General features: G+C 34.1%; 1 protein-coding gene across 17 annotated transcripts in view; it reads left to right on the forward strand.

Moving 5' to 3' along the window:
• Dmd (dystrophin) overlaps positions 1-26,484 on the forward strand; it is a 2,094,227-nt gene that overhangs the window by 1,533,580 nt on the left and 534,163 nt on the right. For all 17 annotated transcript variants that reach the window (XM_078034984.1, XM_078034996.1, XM_078034982.1 and 14 more), the window contains 2 exons: positions 4,635-4,846; positions 23,785-23,939. In XM_078034984.1, coding sequence (XP_077891110.1) covers positions 4,635-4,846; positions 23,785-23,939 — 367 coding nt within the window. The remainder of the gene's footprint in view (positions 1-4,634; positions 4,847-23,784; positions 23,940-26,484) is intronic.

The following is a 26,484-nucleotide window of genomic DNA, read 5'->3' on the forward strand; positions in this document are numbered from 1 at the left end:
ATTTTAACCTAGATCATCATGTATTCTTCAGGTAGATAGTGAATAGCAACACTGTCTAACAAATGTCCAAGCCATATGCCAGGGAATCTGTCTTAGGCTTCTTTGTTTTCCCAGTACTTGACATAACACTTGTTAGCTAGTAGAAGGAGAATGAAATGGCAACTGTATGGCTAGATGGATAAATGTTTGGGTAGGGTCTATTCAGGTGTAGATGGATTATCAAATGATCCTGTAACATAAATTTATTTAGTTAAGTAGTATCTAGTTATAATGTGTAGTTGAAGATCAAGAGTGAAAAGGCACATTCTCAGTAGAATGTACATCCCAATATACCATTTTATCTTACCCTACTATGCATATATAACCACTTTAGGCTAAAAATCTTTCATTAATATGATTGAACAAGCACTCAAATGATATTTTTGTCTCAAATTCAGTCCAGGCTATAAAAGTTCCCTCTTTTTTTCCACAATTAAAAATATATACCAACATAATGGGAGGAACTGCTTTACTTCATCCTGATGTCAAATGATGTCCTTTTTAAAATACAGACTGTCTATGATATCAAAATTAATTATAGATATATAATATACTCACTGGAATGAATCCACACAGCTCACCATGTTTATGTAAAAACCATTTGGCATTCTAAAACAATATCTAACATAGTAAAATGTCAGTAATTAAAGCTAACTAAGGTTAAGACAAATTGTAATTAGAGACTATTTTTAAGGAAAATAAATTTTATTACTTTTATATATCTATAGTTTACTACAATAGATTAAGTAAAAAATGTGCCAAGTATACAAACTAATGTATCCTTCTATTACAAGTTAAAAATAGTGTGTAATTGAGCCAGGATGGGTGGTGCACTCCTCTAATGCCAGCAGCCTAGGAGGCTGAAGCAAGAGGATAGCAAGTTCAAAGCCAGCCTCAGCAACTTAGTGAATCCCTAAGCAACCCTGTCTCAAAATTAAAAAAATAAAAAGGTGATGAGCATATGGTTCAGTGGCTATGTGTCCCCAAGTTTAATCCCTGGCACCCCCCAAAAAAGTGTTCAATTATAATATCAGTTGTTTCTGTGACTAGTGGAAAATATTTCAGAACAGTGAGCTACATTTTATTTTATATTAAACAGCTTTCTTATAATAGTATTTATGCTATTAATTTTACAAACCAAAAATTAAGTAGAAGACTAATCAGTAACTATAAATCCTCAATTATAATGGGCTTCCCACTACCAAGTGGAGCAGTAATGATAATAAACAAAACAATGGTGTTCAAAGGTTATAGACTGCTATTTAAACACAAGTTGATATGTTAACCAAAGTCAGAATGTAATACACTGACTGCTTTCTTAATGCACAGAAAGGTCTCAAATAGAAATAAACCCAATAAAAATAGTAGTCTACAATGAGTGCCAACCATTCAGTTATACCCATCTTGATTACCAGATTCTTGATTTCATGACCCAATCACTGGTTTTGTAGAGTCTGTGTAGCCCTGATCCTTATTTACAAAATATCTTAAGTAATTCTTTAACTCATTTTCAACTTCTCATAACTGTATGGAGGTGGCATGATTTATTTAAAAGGAGTTTATTTACATCCTGAAGTAAGAAACATAATTTCATGGTACTATGCTATGTACATTCTGTTTGCCATTCTCTATCCTGCTCTCTATTCTGGGGGGCCGACATGTGTCACCATTGAGCTCCCAGGCTCTCTGGCTTCCAGTTGGTTTAGGCACTGGGGAGCCCTAATAGGAAACTTAAGAGAGTAGGCAAAATGAGATCAGGATATTTATGCTCCTAATTCCCTACTTCTGAGGTTGCCACAGGCTGACTGTGTCTCTTGATAAAATGTTACTGCTTTTTCTCAAGGTGGTTTCTCATTATGATTCTTTGTTTCTGACCACTTCTTCTTTCCCTCCTGTCTTTTGGTCTAGACATTCTAACAACTCTACGGCTACAAGGTTCTTGGATATTCTGGAGTGGTTTTCTTATACCCTGCTTATGTTGTGACTTATTCCTTTGTAGATAAACCTCTTAGATCACACAGTCCAAACAATAGGAATATGTCTATAAAGCTAAGATACACCAGAATCAGTGGGGAGATATTGAAAAGGTTTTTTTAGTATATTTTTTGTTGCTATAGCAGAATCACCAAAACCAGATAATTTGTCAAAATAAAAGAGGCTTAGTTTGACTTCTGATTCTGGAGTCTAAGAAGTTCAAGAGTATGGTACTGAAATCTTTTCAGCTTCTAGTAAGAATATCATGATATTTCAACTCATGGTGGAAAGTGGAAGGGCAAATGGGTGTATGTGAAAGAGTCTTTTCTATTCAACATTCAGTCACTGTGAAAATAAAATACCTGATAGAATAAACTTAGGGGAAAGAAAGGTTAATTTTGACTCATGGTTTCAGAGGTTTCAGTCCATGGTCCCTTGGTTCTTTTGCCTTTGGACATGTGATGAGGCAGTACATCCTGGTAGGGAGAGTGCCATGAGGAAGATATTTACCTCATGGTGGGTATAAAGTAGCAGGGGCAGAGTTCCAATGTCCCTTTCAAGGGCACATCCCCAAGAACCTAACTTCCTTCCACTAGACCCCACCTGCTAAAGATTAAATACCTCCTAATAATGTTATGGGCTGAGGAATAAGCCTTTTTTTCTAATATTATTTTTTAGTTATAGTCAGACACAATGCCTTTATTTTATTTATTTATTTTTATGCAGTGCTGAGAATCAAACCCAGGGTCTTGCACGTGCTAGATGAGTGCTCTACCACTGAGCCACAAACCTAGCCCCAGGAATAAGCCTTTAACACATAGACCATTTGGGGGACATTTAAGAACCAAACCACAGCAGAGGCAAAACTTGAGAGGCAGTCTTGCTCTATAACAACCTACTCTCACAGTAACTAATTCAGTCTGGTGAGAGCAAGAGTTCACTCAGCTGAAAAAGGCATTACTGAATTCACGAGTATACCAATGACCATCTTCCACTGTGTCTCCCTTCCCAATAATGCTCTCTTGTAGAGCAAGCCTCAACAGGAGTTGTGAAGACAAACCATACTCAAGCTATAGCAGGTTTTAAATAGAGAGTAAGGTGAACAAATTTATATTAGTTACTAATCTTTCTCCAGGGTAGAATTTATAATGTAAAACCAAAACTTGGGGCAGAAGATTTGTATACAGTGTACTAAAGACGTGAAGGGGGAAAAACGCAGTGCTTTCCATTAGAAAAAGGGAAGAAGGTATGTATGAAGGAAATTTGTAACTGTATGTGTGTGTGTATGTGCGTGCACGCACATACACACACACACACTATATATATATATATATATATATATATATATATATATATATATATATATATATATATATATATATATATATGTTAGATGAGGGTTAGGGAAGAATCTAGAATCTCTGTTAGGTTTTATTGTTAAAGGATAAAGAGGTTGGTAATTTTGTTTATTTTCTACAGCATTATTTCTATTTTGATACCAATTTAAAGAAGTTGTTTAGAAAAAAATGTAATCCTATTTGTTGTTAATATTCTAAATAAAGTATTTCTTAACCAAATCTAAAGGACTTCTCTTGGACTCATAATGATGCCCAAAATAGCCTCAATATAAGCCGATTGTACAAAATGTACTCCACATGAATTCTTTAATGTTGTTAAAAGAAGTTTCCAATACACCTAACTACTCTTGAGTTTCCTCAGAAGATTCTAAGAAAAGTGGTTTATTTAGGAGGTAAGGGAAATATCAGAGGAGTGAGGAAGTGAGAACACTAAAGCAAGGAAGCAAGGTAGCCAATAAAAGATGGTCCATTATCAACCAGCTACCACTGTAAGCCACTGCAAATTTCTCCCTCCAGGGAAACTCTAGATCCCTTGGAAGACACGTGCCTCAGAGTTATCTCCCATAAGGGCATAAGAGTGTCCATACCCAAATTCCTATAATCAGTCATTAGTGATAGGCTATTCCTAGGACATGGTGAGGCGATATCAACTTCAATATGTTTACCCTGCCACTTGGATTTCTGTTACCACAAGAATTTGCTTTGCCATCCAAAATCCTTCAGGCAATAAAATGCAAACTCTAGTACTAAAAAGTGGGCTAATGAATAGTAATGGTGAGGAAATCTGGGCATTCTGCTGTAGAACCTTTCTAAATGATGACTCATATTTGACTCTGGGAATTGACAAAATAGTTGAAATTTATACATATAGGTGCTGGGGTTGTGGCTCAGTGGTAGAGAGATTGCCTAGCATGTGTGAAGCACTGGATTTAAACCTGAGCACTATATAAGAATAAATAAAATAAAGGTTTTGTATTCATCTACAACTAAAAAATGTTTTAAAAATTTATATGAATACATATAAACATATATATGTGTATACACACATATATGTGTTCTAGGTCATCTTCAGGAAGATAATTTAACAGAAATCATGTTTAGCATGTGAAAAAGTAAGGAATCTTATCTATTGTCCTAGTCTTAATGCAATGAACAATGTTTTTCAATGAGCAATATAAACATGAGATAATGTTTGGATGTTAAACTGAAAATGTCTTCTCCAGACTATTATTTATTAGTGTTCATTTTTTCCTTTCATTACAGTTGAAAGAATTCAGAATCAGTGGGATGAAGTACAGGAACACCTTCAGAATCGGAGGCAACAATTGAATGAAATGTTAAAGGATTCAACACAATGGCTGGAAGCTAAGGAAGAAGCTGAGCAAGTCTTAGGACAGGCCAGAGCCAAACTTGAATCATGGAAGGAAGGTCCTTACATAATGGATACAATCCAAAAGAAAATCACTGAGACCAAGGTTAGTATCAAAGATTTATTCTCAAAATAAAATACTGGTAAACTGAGTAAAATTATGCCATGGATTAAATATTAATGATTTTTAAATATAAATGTATTAAAGGAAAAATACATTTAAATTGAAGTAACTTTTGAGTCATAATAGAGATAAGTGGAAAATTGATGACTAATATCAATCTTAAATTGATTTTATTTTATCTGGGTAGAGTAGAATAGTTTTTATATTGAACTATATTTTAAGATCACTTCAAAATTGATGTGCATACCACACTTAGTTAGTAGCATGAAGTCAGCTATTTGGATTTAACTCCTTCCTAGAAAAACAAATAACAAATCTACTCCTTACCTTATTTGAGGGCCTAAATGGAGAAGTGGCTATAGCACAAGGCAGGAATAAGGTGTACTCTGATTTTTTCTTCCCATTCTCTGACCTCAAGCCCAAATCATTCTTCCCTTATTTCTTTTCCTTCACTTTTTCCTTGTTTCCTCCCAAACTTTACCAGATATGTATCTACTTAATAGTTTAGAACTGCTTAGGATATGAAAAAGGGAAAGGAAGTAAAATTTATCTAACAATTATATTTTATAAAACCCCATGGATGATGCTTTGCATGCATTTGAATCTTTCAAATGTGGCATTTGTAGATCAGTAGAAAATACCTTAAATGCTAGAAAATGAATACCTGTAAAGGAATTTTAAGCAAAAATCCCCTACCATTTTAAGCATGATAGGAGGTTGATCATACTGAGTACTTGATCAAAACCCTTTACAGATTTTTGTATCTGTTAAAAAAGGACTTTTGCTAATCAGATATCTGAATCTTATATTAATTATACCATCTTAGAAGAAAACCATATAGTTTTCTTGGATTAAGAGGTTTTTGTTTCTAAATTAAGTTAAATTATGCTAAGCTACAATAAGAAATAAACACTGAAATGACAACAGCTAAATACAATGAAGAATAATAAGATTCACTCTTTGATTATGTCATAGCCCAATGGAAGCTAAAAAGCCCTTTTTAGGAGCTCTGTCCAAATGGTCACTTGGGGATAAGCTTTTCCAAATTTTGGAAACTATAATATTAAATATATGGCTGCCCAAGGCCACTGGAGGAGAGGAAGAGAGAATATAGTTAGTCAATCAATCCATGGGGCTTTTAGCTGAGCTTGAAAATTTTACCATATCTCATTGACAAGAGCATGTTTCCAACTTATTTTCATAAAGAGTAATTGATGAGCTTTTAACCAATCTGTATCATAGCCACTTTGTCAAAGGATCTAAGTTGCTATGAGAACAAGATTTTCATTTATACGATACGAATATTAAAAGGCCACATAGAATTTTAAGTCTTAACATTAGCTCTGTTGGAAGCAAAATCTATGTAGACTAAAATTCTTTCTCTCATGAGATACTTATTTTCACTAATATGAATAAGCATATATTGCATTAGTCATTTTTAATGATCATTTTCCTATTTCCTTGTCTGACTGTGTGAAACAAAATCCAAGTGGTTATTCTCTAAGGATCTGGTCTTACCGAGAAGGTACGCTCCATAAATTCAGGATACTATGAATTTAGCAAATCATAGACTAAAGTGGTAATGGATGAGAAAGAATCAGCAGGAAAACAAATTTGCCCTGGAAGAGATAGATGATGGAAAGGAAAGACGAGAGGCATATAATAATAGATTTGATTAGGGATAGAGGAGCCTGGATATTGGCAAATGAGAAATAATCTTAACCTAAGGGAATCTTAAAGTTATGGCAAAGATGATTAGGATTTAATAGCTCTCAGAAGAGTAAGGGCTTCCAATAAGACCAAAAATGGCAAAAGGAACTGTGAAAGAAAACAAAACGATCTTACTCTCAACCATGTAAATGTTTTAAATAAATACATAAAACAAAAACAGTATTGTATTACAATTACTATCCTTGTCAAACTTTTGAAACTTAAAACAAAATGCTCTAGAATGTTCTATCTGAAACTTCATTATAAAAAGGGCTCAACCATTCTCTATAGAAATGGATATTTTGTGTTTTGTATTTAGGAATTTAATTATATATATATATATATATATATATATATATATATTGTTGTACATTCAATGTAAGTTCATAAGACAGATAAAGATAACAAAAGCTGTGATCTTCCCATTCATTTCCTGAATGACATATGCTAATAACAAAAGTATTCCTAATGTTAATACTTACTTTTAGTGAGTGGTATGTGTGAAAAACTATGCTAGTCACTTCACATATATTGGTTTATTTCATCTTTTCAAAATCTCCTTATGAAAGTATTCTTCTTCCTGTTTGAAAATAAGAAAACAAGGCTAGAAAGGTTCAGTAACGCAGCTATGATGTGAATACATAGCAGTTACTCTTGTAGATGATCTCACAGATTTCCTCTTCCACCTATTGTCTGTGTGGCTAAAACAAATTGAGAAAACACCATGAGGGCCTAAAGGAAAGACAATTGTAATTATTAATTGACAGATAAGATCATATTGTATTACTTACATAAGCCAGTAGGTAGAGAAAACAGGCAGGGGAAAGTTTTTGTATTATTTTCTACCATGAAAGTCCCAATTGCTCTATTTTAAATGAAATTGGTATTTTAAAATTCTTCTTAGAATTTAATTTTGGGGGCAAACAAAATAAGCTCTGGTCTTTATGTTTGATATATTTTCACTACTGAGTGATATTAGCAGGATTATCACTTAGATAATTTTATTTAAGGAAGAAAGTAAAAACAGACATGATGTGAAATTGGGGAATTTGACCAGGATTTCCTTCCTCATAAATTCTCTCTGAGCCTGTGTGCCTGAGACTGGCAAGAGAGACTGTGGGCTTCATCAGAGTTGGAGAGCTGTGATTGCAGCAGATATCCTCCCTGAAGAATTATCACTGGGGGCTGGAGATGTGGCTCAGCGGTAGTGCGCTCGCCTGGCATGCGTGTGGCCCAGGTTCGATCCTCAGCACCACATACAAACAAAGATGTTGTGTCCACCGATAACTAAAAAATAAAATATTAAATTCTCTCTGTCTCTCTCTTTAAAAAAAAAAGAATTATCACTGATGACTACCCTGTCACTAATGAGCAAAAATGAAATAGTGTCAAAGACAACTACCAGCATTGTTACACCCTTTAATAATCTAGACTAATCACCATACCTGAACCTTAAAAAATCACCAAGAATCCTGATGTATTAATGATCCATAATTGCTAATCTTTATCTATAATCTCTTCTAATTCTTATCTACATATATTTTAATTTTCCTAATAATGTAGGTAAAATGTTTAATTTTGATTTGTAAGTTCAGCATTATGGCATAAATTTTATCAAAATTGCTACAAAACTTTTAATAATATTTTTAATTTTATAGCATTAAGTCCCATTTTTATTTCCTTACTAGTTTGACATTTTGTAAAACTCTTCATATGGTAAGAAAAAATAGTAGAGAAGAAATAGGAATGATAATAATCCATTTGCATAATAGAAATCAAATCTGAGATGGCATCTGGGAAAAACCTATCTTAAAACCATGGACAGGATAGAAAGAAACTGCAACAGGAGAGTCCTAATTTACCTAACAGAATGCAGATGGCCCATTATGTCAATTAGTAATGTGTAGGTTCTTAAGAAAAATCCATATTTATCATTTATTTATTTGCCATATAATCCTTAAGTTTAAAAAAAAACATGAATTAGAAAATACTTAATTTTGTCAACCACAAGTCTTCATCTGATCTCCTCCACAAACCTGATACAATAATGTTCTTTTGAGATAGAAGACAGATGTTAGGGCAAAACATACAAGATTTCCCTCCTAATCAAAATGCCTGCCAACAGGCCATGACAAAATCCCATGAGAGATAGTGCCATTTAGAACTTTGATAAGAGGCAAAAATAGTATGCCATTGGTTCCTAAAACTGCCAGCAGTGGTCATCATGGGATTTATTTAATTTGGCAGAATCTTGGTTGAGTTCACAACCCGTTCCCTAGGATATTAAGATTGGTCCAAACTTGGCAATGAATTCTTTGGAAAAATTATTTCTTCATCATAATTTTAAACTTTCGTTTCCAGTGTCAAGAGAGATTTGCCCAGGCTCAGAGTTTTCATTTATTTTTCTCCTTTCAGCTTTTGAAAGAGAAATTCCTTTTTTGTCTGCTTTGTGATTGCTTTTGTGTCAAATTCAGCATAAAAGCTTTTCAAACATGACGGCATTAACTGTTTTCTGCTTGGCTGAACTAAGAGTACATGAATTCAATAGAGAAGTGAAGTCTTGTTTGAGCCTAGCCGATTTGGCTATATAATACTTAAAACTATTTGAAGCAAGAAATCCAATAATTTTCAAATTATTAAATAAACATTTCCAAGGCTGCAAAATCTCTGTTTTGAAGACATTCTTTAGGGAATCAGAACTTAGATATATTGTAATCAAATAATTAATTTTCAAGCTAGAACTGTTATATATAGTATGTTGGCTATTTGAGGATCTCAAATTATTTTACTAGAAAAGAAAGTAATCAGGGGGAAATTCTTTTTCAAAAATGGAAGTAAAGCCTTGAATTTTTAATTATTTTTGGAGGGATGGATGGTATTATATGATATCCTATCTGCCTTAAAGACAGGTATAATTGTGGAAGCTTAATTATTGTTTTGTAGATTTTGTTTATTTTTTTACAGTTATACAAAATTAAATCAGCAAGTTGACCTACATTAGTAATTTGAGGTTTGGATTTCTTATACAATAATAGCAAACATCAGAAATCTTGCTAGGACCTATCATTTCTTCATGCATTTTTAAATTCCCTTTTGCTTTCCCCTAAAGCTTCAACATGATTAAAGAGAAAGAATCAATAAGCTAAAACATACTTTAAGAGTATAAGTATATGGCCGGGGGAGCTGTAGCTCAGTGGCAGAGTGCTTGCCTGGTATGTGTGAGGTACTGGGTTTGATCCTTAGCACCACATAAAAATAAAATAAAGGAATTCTGTCCATTTATAAGTACAAAATTAAAAAAAAAAATACTAAGGCCAGACATGGTGGCACATGCCTGTAATCCCAGCAGTTTGTGAGATTGAAGTAGGTGGATGGTGAATTCAAAGCCAGAATCAACAAAAGTGAGGTGCTAAGCAACTCATTGAGACTCTGTCTCTAAATAAAATACAAAATAGGGCTGGGGATGTGGCTCAGTGGTTAAAAGACCCTGAATTCAATCCCCAAAAACGGTCCCCACCACCAAAAAAAAAAAAAAAAGAGTAAAAGTACTATGAAATTTCTCAAGGTATACAAGGAGAGCACATTCTACATCACTGGTAGAGCATAAGTAGTAATGGGCTAGTATCCCGCTGGTGCTGCTCTATTGTATAAATATTCAATGGCAAGTCATCATGTCTTGTATTACTTTAGGCCTTGATTGTACCATATTTTTCATAGTTTGTTTTTCACAGTTTAACTTATTCCATGCATGAAAATATGTCACTCTGGAAATCCACTTGTCCACAACAACAATGAAAATGCTGGAAAATATTGTTAAAATCATCTTTTCTGAACTCTTGAAATTAACCAAAGGACTGCCAACAATTTCTGACCTATTAATCTTCAGTAAGAACAGCAACGTTTGAGATTCTTTACCTTGGCCTTTCCCCATCATTTTCTCCCAGCTCTATAGTAGTCTTGAAAGTCAGGAGACTTATATCCATGGAAATTATGAAAATTAGCATCTTTGTATCCACCAGAGAATGTAGACAGGCTTGGAGTTCCCCAAAAAGGCCTATTGTATCCCTAGAACATCATCATTATTAGATCTGTCTTGCAGCTTCCTAGAAAAATTCTATGCACAGAACCTTGTCATTATTTTCCCTAACGTATAGCTAACTCCCCAGGCAAAGTTGTACAGCCAGATTGTCCAAATGAATCAGTAGCAATTATTTTACATAGCACCTTCATTAGGCTATACTGCTAGTTGAAATAAGCATGTGTCTTGAGAAGAAAAAAAATTAAATGAAGATATGAACAATTAAGTGTCCACAGAGGACATGAACAAGCTCTGACATATTCCTAGGAGATACAAAAGACAGTATGCTTGTGTTAACAAATAGAGAGTATAAATAAAGAGACAGAATTTATAAACAACAACCAAATTGAAATTCTGAAGTTGAAAATCATAACTAGAATGAAATTTTCATTAGGGAGTCTCAGAAACAGGGATGAACTGGCTGAATACAGAAGAAATAATCAGCAAACTTGATGAGAGGTCAATAGGGATAATTCAATCTTAGAAACAAAAAGAGAATTAAGAAAATACATGAAACAAGAACTGACAGAATTAAAGGGAGAACAGACAATTCAACAAAAATAGTTGGACATTTCTCATTTTTAATAATGAATAGAACATTTAGGCAAATCAACATGGAAATGGAAATATGAAAAACCTATTAACTTACAAGACCTAATAGACATCTATACAACAATCCACCCAATAATAGCAGAATACATATACCTCTCAATTATACAAGAAATGCTTTCCAAGATAGACAATATACTATGCCATACTTCTCAATACATTCACAAGCATTAAAATCATATAATGTAGACTTTTCTAACTACAGTAGAATGAAATTAAAAATCAGTAGAATAATTTAAGAGTTTATAGCCAGGCATAGTGGTACACACCTGTAATCCCAGTGGCTCAGGAGGCTGAGGCAAGAAGATAAAAAGTTCAAATTCAGCCTCAGCAATTTAGTGAGGTCTTAAGCAACTGTGGTTAAGCACTCCTGGGTTCAATCTCCAGTATCAAAAAAAGAAAAAGAATTTACAAATGTGATAAAATCATATAACATATACTTAAGTAGCCAAAGGTCAAAGAAGAAAACCAAAAGTAAAAGTACTTCAAGAAAGAATAAATAAGAGGAAACAATAGAGTGAAAAGACAACTTATAGAATGAGAGAAAAATATTTATAGACTCTACATTTGACAAAAGGATATCCAGAATATATAAAGAACTCGGACAACTCAACCACAACAAACAACAACAAATAATCCAATTAAAAATGGGCAATCACCCTAAACAGACATTTGTCAAAGGAACACATACAAATAGCCAATAGGAAATTTTAAAATGTTCAGCATCATTAAATATTAGGGGAATGCAAATCAAAACTAAAATGAGATATCACCTCACTCTAGTTAGAGTGAATATGATCAAAAAGGCAAAAGATAAGTGCAGGTGAGGATTTACAGAAAAGGGAATCCTTGCATACTGCTGGAGGGAATGTAAGTTAATTCAGTTACTGTGAAAAACAGTAGGGAGGAGCATTTAAAAATTAAAAATAGAACTACCCCAGGTTGGAGATGTGGCTCAAGCGGTATCGCGCTCGCCTGGCATGCGTGCGGCCCAGCTTCGATCCTCAGCACCACATATCAACAAAGATGTTGTGTCCGCCGAATACTAAAAAATAAATATTAAAAAAATTCAAAAAAAAGAATAAATAAAAATAAAACATTCAAAACTTTATGAGAGGTAGCCGAAGCAATGCTTAAAATAAAACGTGTAACTATATGTAACTATGTTTAAAAAGAAGAAAGATCTCAAATCAATAGCCTAACCTTTTACTTTAAGAAACTAGAAAAAAAGAGAAAGATTAAATCTATAGCAATCAGAAGGATACAATAAATACTAGAGTTAAATGAAGTAGAGAAAATAAATACAGTAGAGAAAATCAGCAAAACCAAAATGTTATTATTTGAAAAGATCAATAAAATTGACAGACAACTCTTTAGATACACTAATTTTTGAAAAGAGAAGAATGCCATACAATGTGGACAGCAACATATGATAATAGAGGCAGAGATTGGCGTGACAGAGCTGCAAGCCAGAAAAATACCAAGGATATATGGTCACTGCCAGAAGATAGGGAGAAACAAGGAAGGATACTAAACTACTAGTGGGAACATGGCTTGTTGGAATAGGAGCACAGAGGCTTGATTTTGGATCTTGCTTTCAAAACTCTGAGACTGTAAAATTGTGTTGTTTTGAGGCGCTCAGTTTGTAGCACTTTATTATAGCAGACTTAGGGAACTAATACAGAAGGGGAGTTCCTCAGACTAAAAAAAGGGCAACTACAAGAAATCCATAGCTAACATGGGAATGAAACTCTGAATGCTTTGCCTTAAGGTCAGCAACAAAAAGAAAACCACAATGAAATACCACTTTATACCATTAAGATGGCTAAAGTCAAGAAGCCAGATAATAACAAGTGTTGATGGTATAGAATAATTGGAACCTTCATACATTATTGGTGGGAATTTAAAATTGTGAAAACACTTTGGAAAACTAGCAATTTCCAGAAACTACACATGGAATTATTGTATGACATAACCATTCTACTCTCAGGTGTATACTTAAGAAAAATGAAAATATAGAGATATAAATCCTTCACTCAAATATCCATGACAGCATTATTTATAATAGCCAAAATGTAGACCCAACCCAAATGATTTTTGGCTGATAAAAAATGTGGTACTTCCAACAGTGGAAGATTTGACAATGAGAAGAAATTAAATGCTATAACATGGCTGAACCTCAAAAACATAAAGCTAATTGACATAAATCAGTCCCAGAGGACCACTGGGAGCAGGGGACAATGGATGGTGAACAATAACTGTTAATGGCATAGGATTTCTTTCTGGAGTGAAGAAAGTATCCCAGAATTAGGTTGTGTTGATGGTTGTACAACTGTGTGAATATACTAAAAACCACAAAATTTTGTACTTTAAATTGATCAACTTAATAGTTTATGAACTATATTCAACAAAGTTGCTTTTAAAAGGATATCTTCATGTCATTAAGATTACAAATATTTTCTTGTTTCTTAAAGTGCAGATGTATAATCCCCTGTAATTAAAAGGCACTGGTGTTTGTAAACAATAATACAGTTTACCACCACTTTCTAGAGATCTGTCCTCTGGCATTCTCTCTGGAGTCATTTCTACCCAACCATTTCCACACCCTCTCAACTAGACTACTCTTAGATGCCTTGGGTAGCTTGATGTTTTGTTAATTACAACACTGCTTAAGCCTTTTAATAAAGTCAGTAAATTAAAGAGAGCCCAGATAAAGGGAATGCTTTCCAAAATGTCATAATGAAATTAAGGTAATGAAGCACTTGGAGGACTCTCCTCCCTTCTTTTTGTATAAAACTTATTCCAAAGAAGCTGGAAGAGAAATGGGGCCTGAAAGTAAAGAGGGGGAAAAATAAATTGTATGCCATTAGTTTAATTATAAAAATTCATTACATGAAGCCATGTAAGACAGAAAATAATGGAACTCTAATGGGTTGGCCGATAACACATTTACTTGCCTGCTCTCAGCTTGTAGTCATTGTTGAAAGGACAAAAAAGTAACAACGTTGGTATGTAGTCCTCAAAGCAATTGAAAAGATTAATCATTTCCAGTAAGCTGGAAAATGAGGGCCATTTTCTTAAATACTATCCCCTCTATAGAGTGTTACCTTCTGAAACAGAGTTGTTTGGTAATGTCAAGGGTTTAATAGATGAGTCTTGAAGTTAATGGTGGGAGGTTTTACTTTTGAAATAGCTTCCTTACAGATATTTTAACATTTCTATTATAAATACATACAGACTTTTTATAGGTCATTTTAAGTCACACAAGGAAGAAAGAAATTTCTGTTTCTTTTCCCAGTAAAGATTTATAGAAAGAACATTAATTCAATCTTAGGGCTAAATTATTTAGTGATATTTTTTATAAACCAAATATATTTTTTTCTGCTACCTTTTTTAGGAAATGTCTTATTTGTATACAATAATTTTCCAATCATAGAATGATCATCAAGAAGAGAATTTATATTCTTCAAAATTAAGTTATATAAGACCAAATTATTTTTCTTAAATTCCTTTATATGAAAATATATCTCCAACTAGATTGAACCCCAAATTGAGAATCCATAGAACTGCATTTTTATGTTGCCTCTCTTACTATGCATCTTTTGTTTCTATTTTCACATTTTTTATTGGTGCATTACACTTGTTCATATTGATGGAATTTGTTGTTACATATTTGTACATGTACGCAATATAATTTGGCCAATATCACTCCCCAGCACTTCCTCCTCCCTCCCCATGACTATGCCATCTTGAACAAGTCCCTTAACTTCCAGAGATTTTGAATTGTCACATGGACAATTATGAGATTGCATGAGAAAAGGAGAGCAAAAGGTTAAAGTGGATGCACAGATGAAAGTTATATATAATGAAGTCCTTCTGATCTGAAGAGAGATTTAAACTTTCATGTCTTCTATGTACTATACACACAATGAAAGAGTTCACGTAGAGGAGCAACAGAAGTTCTATTTGTGTTACAAAAAGACTACTTAAACAATTGTATGGAGATGAGAAAGCAAGTTTGGGCACATGCCTCTAATCAATCCCAGGGACTCAAGGGTCTGAGGCAATAGAGTTCAAAGCCAGCCTCAGCAACTTAGCAAGACCATGTCTCACAAGGAAAAGTAAAAAGGGCTGAGGAGGGGCTGGGCTTATGGTTCAGCGGTAGAATGCTTGCTTAGCACGTGCAAGGAGCTGGGTTCAATCCTCAGCACCACATAAAAAGAAATAAAATAAAGTTATTGTTTCCAACTACAATTAAAAATTATTTTTAAAAAGGGATGAGGATGTGGTTCTGTGATTAAGTCCCCCTGGGTTCAATCCCTGGTACCCAAAAGAAAAAAGGAAAGAAAAGTAAAAAGGATGAACAAGAGACGAAGGGGACCTAAAATAAGGTAGTAACAATGGAGGTAGAAGATTTGGATATAAGGGAAAATTATGATGTACCTCCTTTAGGGGTGTGCTCCCTGCTTCCTTCTTCAGTCCTCCTTCTTCAGCTGAGGATCAATTTAAAATCAGAGGGAATATAAAACTGAGCCAGGGACAGAACCATGGAGAACAGTAATATTTAAGGGACAGGTAAAAAAGAAAAACTTGAATCATACAAGAGAACAGAGGAAATCCAAAGAGAGGAAGCCAAGAAAGGAAAAAATACTTTAAGGAAATGACAGTAGTCAATAGCACCAGCTGCTGCAAATGAATCAAGTAAGTGAGAGCCTAAATCGTTACACAGGCATTGGCCATTGCAAATTTGAATCCATTACATATTTTTAACTCACCAAAAGTGCTACAAGCAGGGCTGGGGTTATGGCTTAGCACTAGAGCACTCGCCTCACATGTGCAAGGCCCTGGGTTCAATCCTCAGCACCATATATAAATAAATAAAATAAAGTTATTGTGTCCAACTACAACTACAAAAAATAAATATTAAAAAAAATCCTGCAAGCACAATTCGTAATAGCCAAATTATGGAGCCAGCCTAGGTGACTCTCAACAGATGAATGGATAAAGACAAGAAAATGTATGTGTGTGTGTGTGTGTGTGTATATATATATATATATATATATATATATATATATATATATATATATATAAAATAAAGTTTTATTCAACCATAAAGAAGAATAAAATTATGACATTTGTTGGTAAATGGATGGAACTGGACAACATCATGCTAAGTGAAATAAGCTAGACCTAAAAATCAAGGGTTGAATGTCTTCTCTCATATGTGGAAGCTAGAGGAAAAAAAAACAGAATAAAAAAGGGACCTCACAAAATATAATAAAGATCAATGTAGGAGGGGAAAAGGATTGAGAAGGAGGGTGAAAGGGAGGGCATCGGGAGGTACTGGTGAATAAAACTTATCAAATTATGCTATGTTCATGTATGAATATACCACAATAAATCCTGCTTTTAGAGTTATAATGCACTAATTAAAATAATAATAATAGAAAGAAGACCACTAGAGTAGTGGAGGAGGATTAGGGGAAAGGAGCAAGGAAAGCAAAGGGAGGTACTGGGGAACGAGATTGATCAAAGTATGTTATGTGCATATACAAATATGTCACAATGAAACCCACTATTATGTATAATTATGCACAAATAAAAAATCACAAAAACTGCTGGAATAAAATGAAAATACTAGTGGCATACAACAGTAAGGATGCGTTGCCTTTCCATGAGTTTACAATTTGGGTGGAGTGGCACTTCATGCTTCAGAATTGATTGAGGTGACTGTGCTTCCACATGTCATCCATACTCCTCTTGGGATGAGCAGGCTAACACATGGTATGTTTGTCTTATAGGGATGGGAAGTTCAAAAGGGATAGTCTCATTGCACAAACACATTTCAAGCCTGTGCTTGTGTCGCTTCTATTAACTTTTCATTAGGATTAGGCAAAGCAAGTCACATGGTCAAACTCAGGGTTAAAGGCAGGAAAGTAAATTCAGCTTCCTAGTTACATAGGAATGATCATGGATACAGGGGGTGGTAAAGAATTAAGGGCTTCAGTGACTTCTATCAGAATAGTTTTAGTGGAACAGCAAAGGAAGAAACCTGATTTTGATGAAATTTTAGAGTGGCAGAAATGTAACCAAGTTAAGGCAATGAGTGAATATTTACTTTCTAAAGAGTATGACTATGGAAGGAAAGAAAATGATAAGAGTCCAGATTTCTTTTTATTTTTTTTAAGAGGAGACACTCATATTTGAAGGCTGTAAAGAAGGACCCTGCAGAGAGGCAAGAAATTGGAACACACATCGAGAAAGGGAGTATATGGAGGAGGATCCCAGAATAGATGGGTGCCCAGATGGTGAAATCAACTTCCAATAGCAGAAGAATCACCTCTTCCTCTGAAACTAGAGAAGGATGCAAAATAGAAATTCTGATATTTCATGAAATCAATGCTAGATATATGAAATTACCCCTGTGGAATTCCTAATGAGATTTCTTTTAGTTCATATCAACAGGGTTCAATCTGCAAACCACACCAGGTATTTCAAACAAAAGGAATTTAATATGGAAGACTGGTTCTATGGGTAATGGAGGAGCTAAAAAATATAACAGGAGATAGTGAGGCAATTCTAAATTTAGCAGCTTCAGGAATCTGTTACATCAAGGGCTGGAGGGCCAAGTAATATCAAAGCCCAGAAACCACAACTATCTGGTGCTAACTCAACCACTGTGAAGACTGCTCAGCAAATATCATGGAGGGAGGGATTGACCAGTGGAAAATGGAGACACAAAGGAAACACTGCCCAAATGGAGAGAGCAGGGGAGAAATTCTCTAGTTTCACCATTTATCCTGCTCTTCTATTATTATCAAAAGCTTGGTCCTTGGCCCTGATGCCAATCCAATAACCAGGACATGGTTTTGAGAAAAAGGAAAAAGAAGTTTTATTGCTTTGCTAGCAAAGGAGAAACACAGGGGACTCCTGTCCCAGAGGCTGTGATTCTGCCCATGGGAGAACAGGAATTTTGTTGTTTTTTTTAACTTTTTAAAAAACTATTTATTTAGTTTATGTGGTGCTGAGGATCCAACCCAGGGCTTCAAACGTGCTAGGTGAATGCTCTACCACTGAGCCACAACCCCAGCCCAGAACAGGAAGTTTTTAAAGAGGTGATTATAAAGCTATATTCCACTCATTTTCTATCCAGAGTTGTAATTCACTTGTTAATTTAGGAACTAGTCTTTTCTGAGATCTTCTGGTGCCATTCCCAAAGTCTGGATTACTTCTTTCCTATGGTGGATGTGTACTCAAGGAAAGATAACTGTCTAGGATGGGGAAGAAAGGTAGTCTTCTTTCCCCTGAGATTAAGAAGGGGGAGAGATTATGGAAGAACAGGGAGAGAGGGTGGGGGGAAGAAAAAAGGCCTTTTAAAAATAAGCTGTAGTGGCACAGCAGCAAGGGTTATATTCAAAGCATAAAGAAGACAACTGTTACAGTATCTCTTGCCAGCATCTCTCATTGGTCTGATCCAATATGCTAGCTAGCAAGAGATCCTGGGAAATTCTGATCCCCTATAGGGTTTAGTTTCTCCACAGTACTGAGTAGAGAGTGAACAGAAAATGGATCTGAGTTAATAAATTCTTAGTTGTTAGTTCACAAAGCTAAATTTCCTTAGTTCATATATGCAAACACATTATCCAAGGCAAAATGACAGAAATCCAATATAATACATAGAAGTTAGTATCCATAAATATGTTACAATTCTGTTTTATAATTTTCCAAGCAATTTGATTTTTATTTTGACTCCTAAGGCATAGGCAGAGTAACTATGTTACTGTTTTACATCTGACGAAACTGGAACTCACAAGGTTAATGACTTCCTTAAGATCAAACTGCAAGGAGATGGTTAAAGGTGGCTTCTGGGAAGTTGCCTTTTTCTTACTCTTAACTGCTTTTCATGAAGCTTCTGAGACAGTCATTAAAAATTTTAAAAAGCTAGTTCACCCAGAACAAACATTTATTTCACTAGTAGATGAATATCCCAAAACACTTTTTATAAGAAAAACTTGCAATAAAACTCAACCTTAAAATTGTAATTATATGGCCATGCACTCACTTGTTTTATTTTTATTGGGCATTATAATTATACATAATAATAGGATTCATTATGCCATACCCATATATGCACATAAGGTAATTTGCTTAAACTCCTTCCCTAGTACCTTCCTTTTTCTCCCCTCCATCCCCCATTCACTTGCTCTACTAATTTCTTTCCCTTTTATAATAATTAGCATGTGCTCATACTTCTAAGTTAAAGGGAATCTTTTAGAGCTGCTGTATTTATAGACAATGTCTATTAAACAATGAGTAGTAATGATAACCAATATTTATTTAATTCTTTCAGTTTGCCAGACATCTCTGTGTTTTCCCTGAATTTTCTTAGTTAATCTCGATAATCTTCTTTTAAGGTGTCTATTAATATTCTCAATTAACAAACGAAACTAAGGCATAGATAATTAATGTTCCCATGTCATGTGATTACTAATTTATTAAGCCAGAATTCAAACTCAATAGGTTCATTTTCCTTTCTTTTCTCTCATGTAGTCAATATACATAAAAAAGAATTGTTGCAAATTTTAAAGTGAGATAAGTTAAACATTAAAATAGGGAAAAAAAACCCCTCAAAATTCTTGAAATTGCTTAAGGTTGTCTCATTGTCCACAAGTATTTTTCTGCCTAAAATAGTGTGGATAAATACCAAGTGTATTGCAGCTGCATCAAGTTAGGTATGAATATGAATTATTTCTCTCTAGGTCAGAAATACAATCTTTGGGGAATTTACATTTTATGTTCTTCATAGGAAACACACAAATACACCCACAAAGTCATCTTTTTTATAGGCTAGTGCTCACAGTATTTTAAATTTCTTCACACACCATGATCACAACACAAACAATTCCCCATAGAGTACACCATTGTAAATGGAATTCAGAAAGAAAAAAAGGTTGTGTGTGAAGTCTATTGTATTTTTGAATTTACACTCCTTCTGAGGTCTGGAGTTATCCCAGTAGTAAATTTCACAGTGGTAGGCAAAGCTAGTCAAGGTCATGGTTCCTTGAATGTTGCTTGGGTAAAACCCACAGTAGTCAGGATATTACCTTAGAAGGAAGGGAAACCAGTCTGTTCTGGTGAATGTCTTTAAGAAGAGAAAAAAAGAAAGCTTTGGTTGACAACCTTTGTGTTTACATAAGGGTCTTAGTGCTCTCAATGTTAGTCAAGGTCAGTGAGAGATTTTCTTTTTAATCCCACATCCTCACAAAACTGGGCATTATTCAGTGACCATTAGTGCTCAGCCAAGATTTTCTTGGTATAAAAATTTTAACTTTTATTGTGAGTACAATTTTAGAGAAAAATACATGGAACATTCATTTTTGCCTTTCAAGCATGTATCAAAAAGTTTTGTTTTGAAATCAAGCTTCATGTTTTTACTATGACATCACTAATTTTGCTATTTCATCCAGAGGTTTTGGAAAATCCTAGTGTACCTTGCAATTTATACATCTAGGTATTTTTATGATCTACAGACTTATTTAAGACTCATTGTCACATTCTCCTATTTAAAAATTTTCAACAGCTTTATTGAGGTATAAGTGATACAGAGAAATACAGTCCATGTTTAATAAAAGTAGCTTCATATGTTTGAAAATATGTATATGTCCATGAAACCATTCAAAGAGTGTATCCTTTTCTATCTAGTCTGCTTAAATAGCAACTCATGAGTGAAGGGTAACATCCAAGATTATTTAACTTGCTTAAGTAAATGATTTTAATTATATACTTATTACCATTTTTATATGCTTTACCAGGTAAAGTACTGGGGGTTGAAAAGAGATTCTTAACCACTGAACCATATCCCCAGCCCTTTTTATTTTTTATTTTGAGACAGGGTCTTATTAAATTGCTTAGGTTATCATTAAATTGCAGGAGGTGGCCTTGAACTTGTAATGCTCCTGCTTCAGCCTCCCAAATTGCTGGGATTACAGTTGTGCACTGTCACAGCTGTCTATAAATCTTTATTAAAAAGAAGTTTCCTGGGCTGGGATTGTGCCTTTGTGGCAGAGCGCTTGTCTTGCACATATGAGGCACTGGGTTTGATCCTCAGCACCACATAAAAATAAATAAATAAGAGTGTTGTGTCCATCTCTAACTAAATTTTTTCTTAAAGAAGTTTCCTTGGGAAACAGTAAACAGTATATTGGTCACAGTTCTGTGGAGATTTATGCTATAGATGATAAAAGCTGATCTTTTAAAATGCAAATACCACCCTCTAGATAATAAGCGTTGATCAGTCTTCCTTGTCTTACTATACATTATTTACACTTTAGGTTTCTGAGAAAGAGAAAGAAAGGAGACATAATTTTGTTCAGAAGGAATTTTTCAGGAAACACAAGACTTTGAAGGTTATGCAACCTCAGAAGGACTTTTGAATCACTCAGGAGTCTGAAAAGTAGAAAATAGGAGCTGTGTAACACAATAAAGGGAGGAGGAAAGAATAGAGTTCATTAGACTAGACAAGAGGGAATGAAGAGAAGGGGGAGATGGGAAAAGGAAAGACAGTAAAATGAATTGAACATAACTTTCCTATGCTCATATATACCACCAGTGAAACTGCACATCATGTACAACCACAAAAATTACACATGCTTGTACTACATGTATATATAATAGCTCAAAATGCACTCTACTATCATGTATATATAAAAAGAACAAATAAAGCTTAAAAAAATAAAACAGCAGTTATGGTGCTTCATGTAAGTGTGGAAGGAAAAGAAGGCTTTCCACAGATAAATTTTAGTTGCATTGTAATAGTAGCAACTGTGCTCTGTGCCATAGAAACTCTTTCTTGCTTTCAACTTTAGATTCTTGGTTTGATAATCTGGGTCTAAAATGCAGTAAACATTGTCATTTAGTTTAATTCTAAAATGGAATGTTCTAGTTAACTAAGAAATGTCAGATTAAATACATATTATGTATTTTTAAGGGATAGAAGTCCAATCAAATCCATTGAAACTATACTGAAAGTACCAATGTTAGATTCTTATTATATTAACATCATACTAACACAAAACAACAGCTATGAAAACAAAAAATGATTTCTCTTTTCAGAAACAGTAGTTTTTTTCAGCTTCTGTTTTCCTTCCAATTCATGACTACGTTTTGTTTTTTAGGTTATAACACACAATGTAAATAATTTTTTTTTTTTGCTTTTTGCACAAGAAAACTGTTCCCTTTATAATGATTACTGTGCACATTTACTATTATTGAGACTTGCATTAATGTATTATATGCATTTAACATCTCCTATTTAAATATTAAAGTTACCTTTTTTGTGATTTTGATTTACAAAGATCTTTATTTTTATAGTATATTTATCATTTTTAAAATTTTTTATTAAAATAAGTTTTAAAAAGTGAGATTATTGGGTCAGTGGGATTAAGCATTTGTATATCACTTGGGATCTATTGCCCAATTGTCCTAATAGAAACTGTTCCTAGCAATAGTACATAAATGTGCTAATTTTCCCAGTCTTTCTGACTTTGGGTTTTTTTTTGTTGTTGTTGTTAATTTAATTGGTGTTAAATTGTATCTCACATATTTAATACTCTATTTTTTATTACTTGAAAGTTAATATTTTCTTTTCTATAAATCATTTTATTCTGTCTGCTCTTTAAATTGCTCATTCTTATTTCTCTGCCCATGAATCAATAGCTTAATCCACCATATTGAATTTGATATAACTACCTTAACAATATAATATTATCTCAATGTTTAAAAGCCTCCTACTTGCAAAAGTGTTTAATAGAAGTTTCAAGCTGATATGCTTCCGGCTACACCTATAATTAATTGGTTGACTTCTTTCTTTGAAATGTTCTTCCAGTAATAAAATGGCTAATTGGACAACACTCGATTGTCAAAGACAAACAAAGAGAAAAATAGATGATTTTGTTTAGCATGATTCCTATATTTTGATTTTTGTTCTAATTTTAAAGTAAAATATTTTTTAAATATTATAGTCCTTTAAAAATTTTTGTTTCTAGAATAATGGCACTGTCCTTTTGTCAATATTTCCTGTATGCAGGTTTAGTTGAATACCAGTAGATGGCACTAATTACATAAACAATTCAACAAGTTAATGAAGAGAAGAGAAATGCATGAAAAAAAAATTTTCTGTTCAAATTTTGTTATGTGTCACATGCACAACGATTATATAGAAACTTGTTTTTATACTTTGCTCTCTCCTGTGATAAAAACAATTAAGCTCACTTTATTTCCAATTAATTGGTACTAAATTGAAATACTTAAAACTGGTTATTGCTCTAGCTGCTGCATTTGAAAAGTTTTGTCATGAAAAGGAGGTTAGCTTATACTGTCATGGTTTACTAAATCATATAGTAGGTTAAAAACAATCTTGAAGACATATCTAACCTAAGGTTTCAGAAGCTATTTGAAGAAAGTCCACCTATAGATTTCAGAAAAAGAACCTGACTTTCATTCTATTTCCCATATACATCTATAGCAGTTGGCCAAAGACCTCCGTCAATGGCAGATAAACATAGATGTGGCAAATGACTTGGCGCTGAAACTTCTCCGGGATTATTCTTCAGATGACACCAGAAAAGTACACATGATAACAGAGAACATCAATGCATCTTGGGCAAATATTCATAAAAGGTAAGAACTACATTATTTCTAAAACTATTATTGGCTATAGTGAAAGGGTGGTAGCACTGAATGGACAAAACAGGTTTGTTTTTCCAATCCTGCTAAACTGGTGCTTAGGAGGCTCCAAGATGGCAGATGCTGACACAACTCACAGGTTTGACTCAGCCTCCTATTGTAATGATGAGAATGAAATGATTTGCCCACAGTCAAAAAGGTAGTGACAGAATCAAGAGAAAACAAGAACAAAATACTGATCTGTAGCTGTAAGTCATTTATCAGTCTTCTCTGAGAACTCTATTCAAACAAATACCTTTCTAACCCATCATGGCACATGCTGTGTGTCCCATGCTTAATCTGACAAGTCACTTTGAACTTCATAATGGTGTTACTGATGTCAAAAATGCCGCTATTGTATCTCACTCCATATCCCCATTGGGAAAATCCATGTAGGGTATATGACTCATAATTTTCATTTCTCATTATATATTTATGGAAATTTACAGCTCTGAGAGCACTATCTCCTCAAACTAGGTCCTGTCTCCTTATTAATCCCTAGTGCTTTTCTTGCATTAATACTTGTTCCAATCATAAATAAAAACATGAATTATATAATTCATGTTTGTCTTACAAATTAGTCTAAACTCCATGAGGGCTGAGATTGTCTTTTTTTTTTTTTGACACATGCCCAGGTCCTAAACCAGGTGACATGATAGGGAGCTAGTAAATATTTGCTAAATGATGGCTCCATTTGCATAATAAAGTTACCTTGTGTATACTATGATAAGTGAAGGATAGTTGGGCTCTTGTTTCAAGTTGTGTCAGACAGTAGGCAAAAATAGCACCTTAGCAATGATAAGGATAACAATGGTGAAAGGAAAGTTCTAGAAGATGACATGAATTACTGAAAAGTCAGTTTGGTAGTCTTTATTAAAAAGTAAAATCCTACCAAAAGGAAAACTCAGATTTTAAACAAAGGAGCAGGAAGTCTTAGGAGTAATGAACTGTTGATACATGAAAATAAAAAGCCAAGTAAACCTTGAAACTGAGTGAAAATAAAGTACTCCGGTGATGCTTGATTTAAGCTGGTGACCCTTAAGAATAGAGTAGCTCTAGTCCTGAATTCCAGACAGTGGATGTCCAGATGACCATTAAAAAGAAAATGCAACCTAAAGTTGAGGAGCTGGGGTCTTATCAAAAAGACCCTGGTGGGGAAAGGGCAAACTTCAATAGAGAACTGATATTTGGGGAGAAAAATCTATCAGTGTAGATGGCAAAGTTTGGACATTCTTCTCCAAATAAAAATCTGCTATCTGTTCAGCAAAACAAAGGCAGATAGACTTGGGAAGAATTATCCATATGAAATCAATTGGTTATCATAGAGTCAATCATTAGATCTCAAAGGAAAATACCTGCTTCTCAAACAGAAGTCTCTTTGGGAAAGTACATTAAGATGATAAATTAATTTGGAGAGTTTAGATATGTAAATTAAGAAGGAGTAAACAAAAGTGCTTATTTATAGTGCAAAACTAGAGTTTCAAGGGACTGAACAATTCCATCTGCTCTACTCTTTCTGGAGTATCCCTCCCTCCTTATTCTCATGCTGCATAATGTCCTAAGCAAAACTCTAAGATCTTTGATCACTTTATTAAGGTCTTTGAATTATCTGGGGGAAGGAATTCCAGTTTGTTTTTTGGCTTTGTCCATAAAAAGCTATCAGCTAAGGAAGATATAGAGTTACTTCTCCATAGGTAGAATAAATGAGACTTAAGAAGCCAACTTACCTTTTTACATGGCCCATACAGAATCTGCAATTCACCAAGCTACTTTTGACTCATTCCTGTAAAATTCTTCCCCATTCTTTACTCACTTCATATATACTCTTTGTGAAATTCATGCACTTGTGTATTTTCAGTCCACTGATGACTACCCATCTGTATTTCCAGCTAAGAATGCTCTTTTGAGTATTAAACTGTATATTCTATCACTGCCTTTCCATTTTAATTTCCCACAGGAGCTTCAAATTGATTAGATCCAAAGCTAAACTCATCTATGCCCTCACTCAACCTTTTTCTCTAAATGCAACCAACTTCTCTTCCTATGTTCCCTATCCAGTGAACATTAACACAACCCATCTGGTTGTTCAATTTGGAAAACAGAGTTGGGCTTACCACTTCCTTCTATAACTCCCTTAGCTAAACTATAGTACAGCCATTTACTGCCTAAATAGCCTTCAAATCCAGTTACTTCTTTCCATCCCTACTCCTCTACTGTGATGTTAGGCCTGAACAACCACATCATTTATTTTACTAGTTTTTCTTCCTCTAATCTTTCAACTTTCTACCCATCCTCTACATAGGTTCCAGGATGATTTTTTCTAAATACAGTATATTCATGTAGCCCATCCTCCTCCCACTTTTAAAGCAATTCATAGCTTAACCATTACCTTTAAACATAGTCCACACTCCTTTAAATGGTTTTAAAGTCGTGTGTGATTTGGCCTTTCCTGACAACTGAGTCTAATTTCCTGTCCTCCTTGGATCTTCCCCCTCCTTCT

Source organism: Ictidomys tridecemlineatus, chromosome X, assembly GCF_052094955.1.
Source record: "Ictidomys tridecemlineatus isolate mIctTri1 chromosome X, mIctTri1.hap1, whole genome shotgun sequence".
Taxonomy (NCBI): Eukaryota; Metazoa; Chordata; class Mammalia; order Rodentia; family Sciuridae; genus Ictidomys; species Ictidomys tridecemlineatus.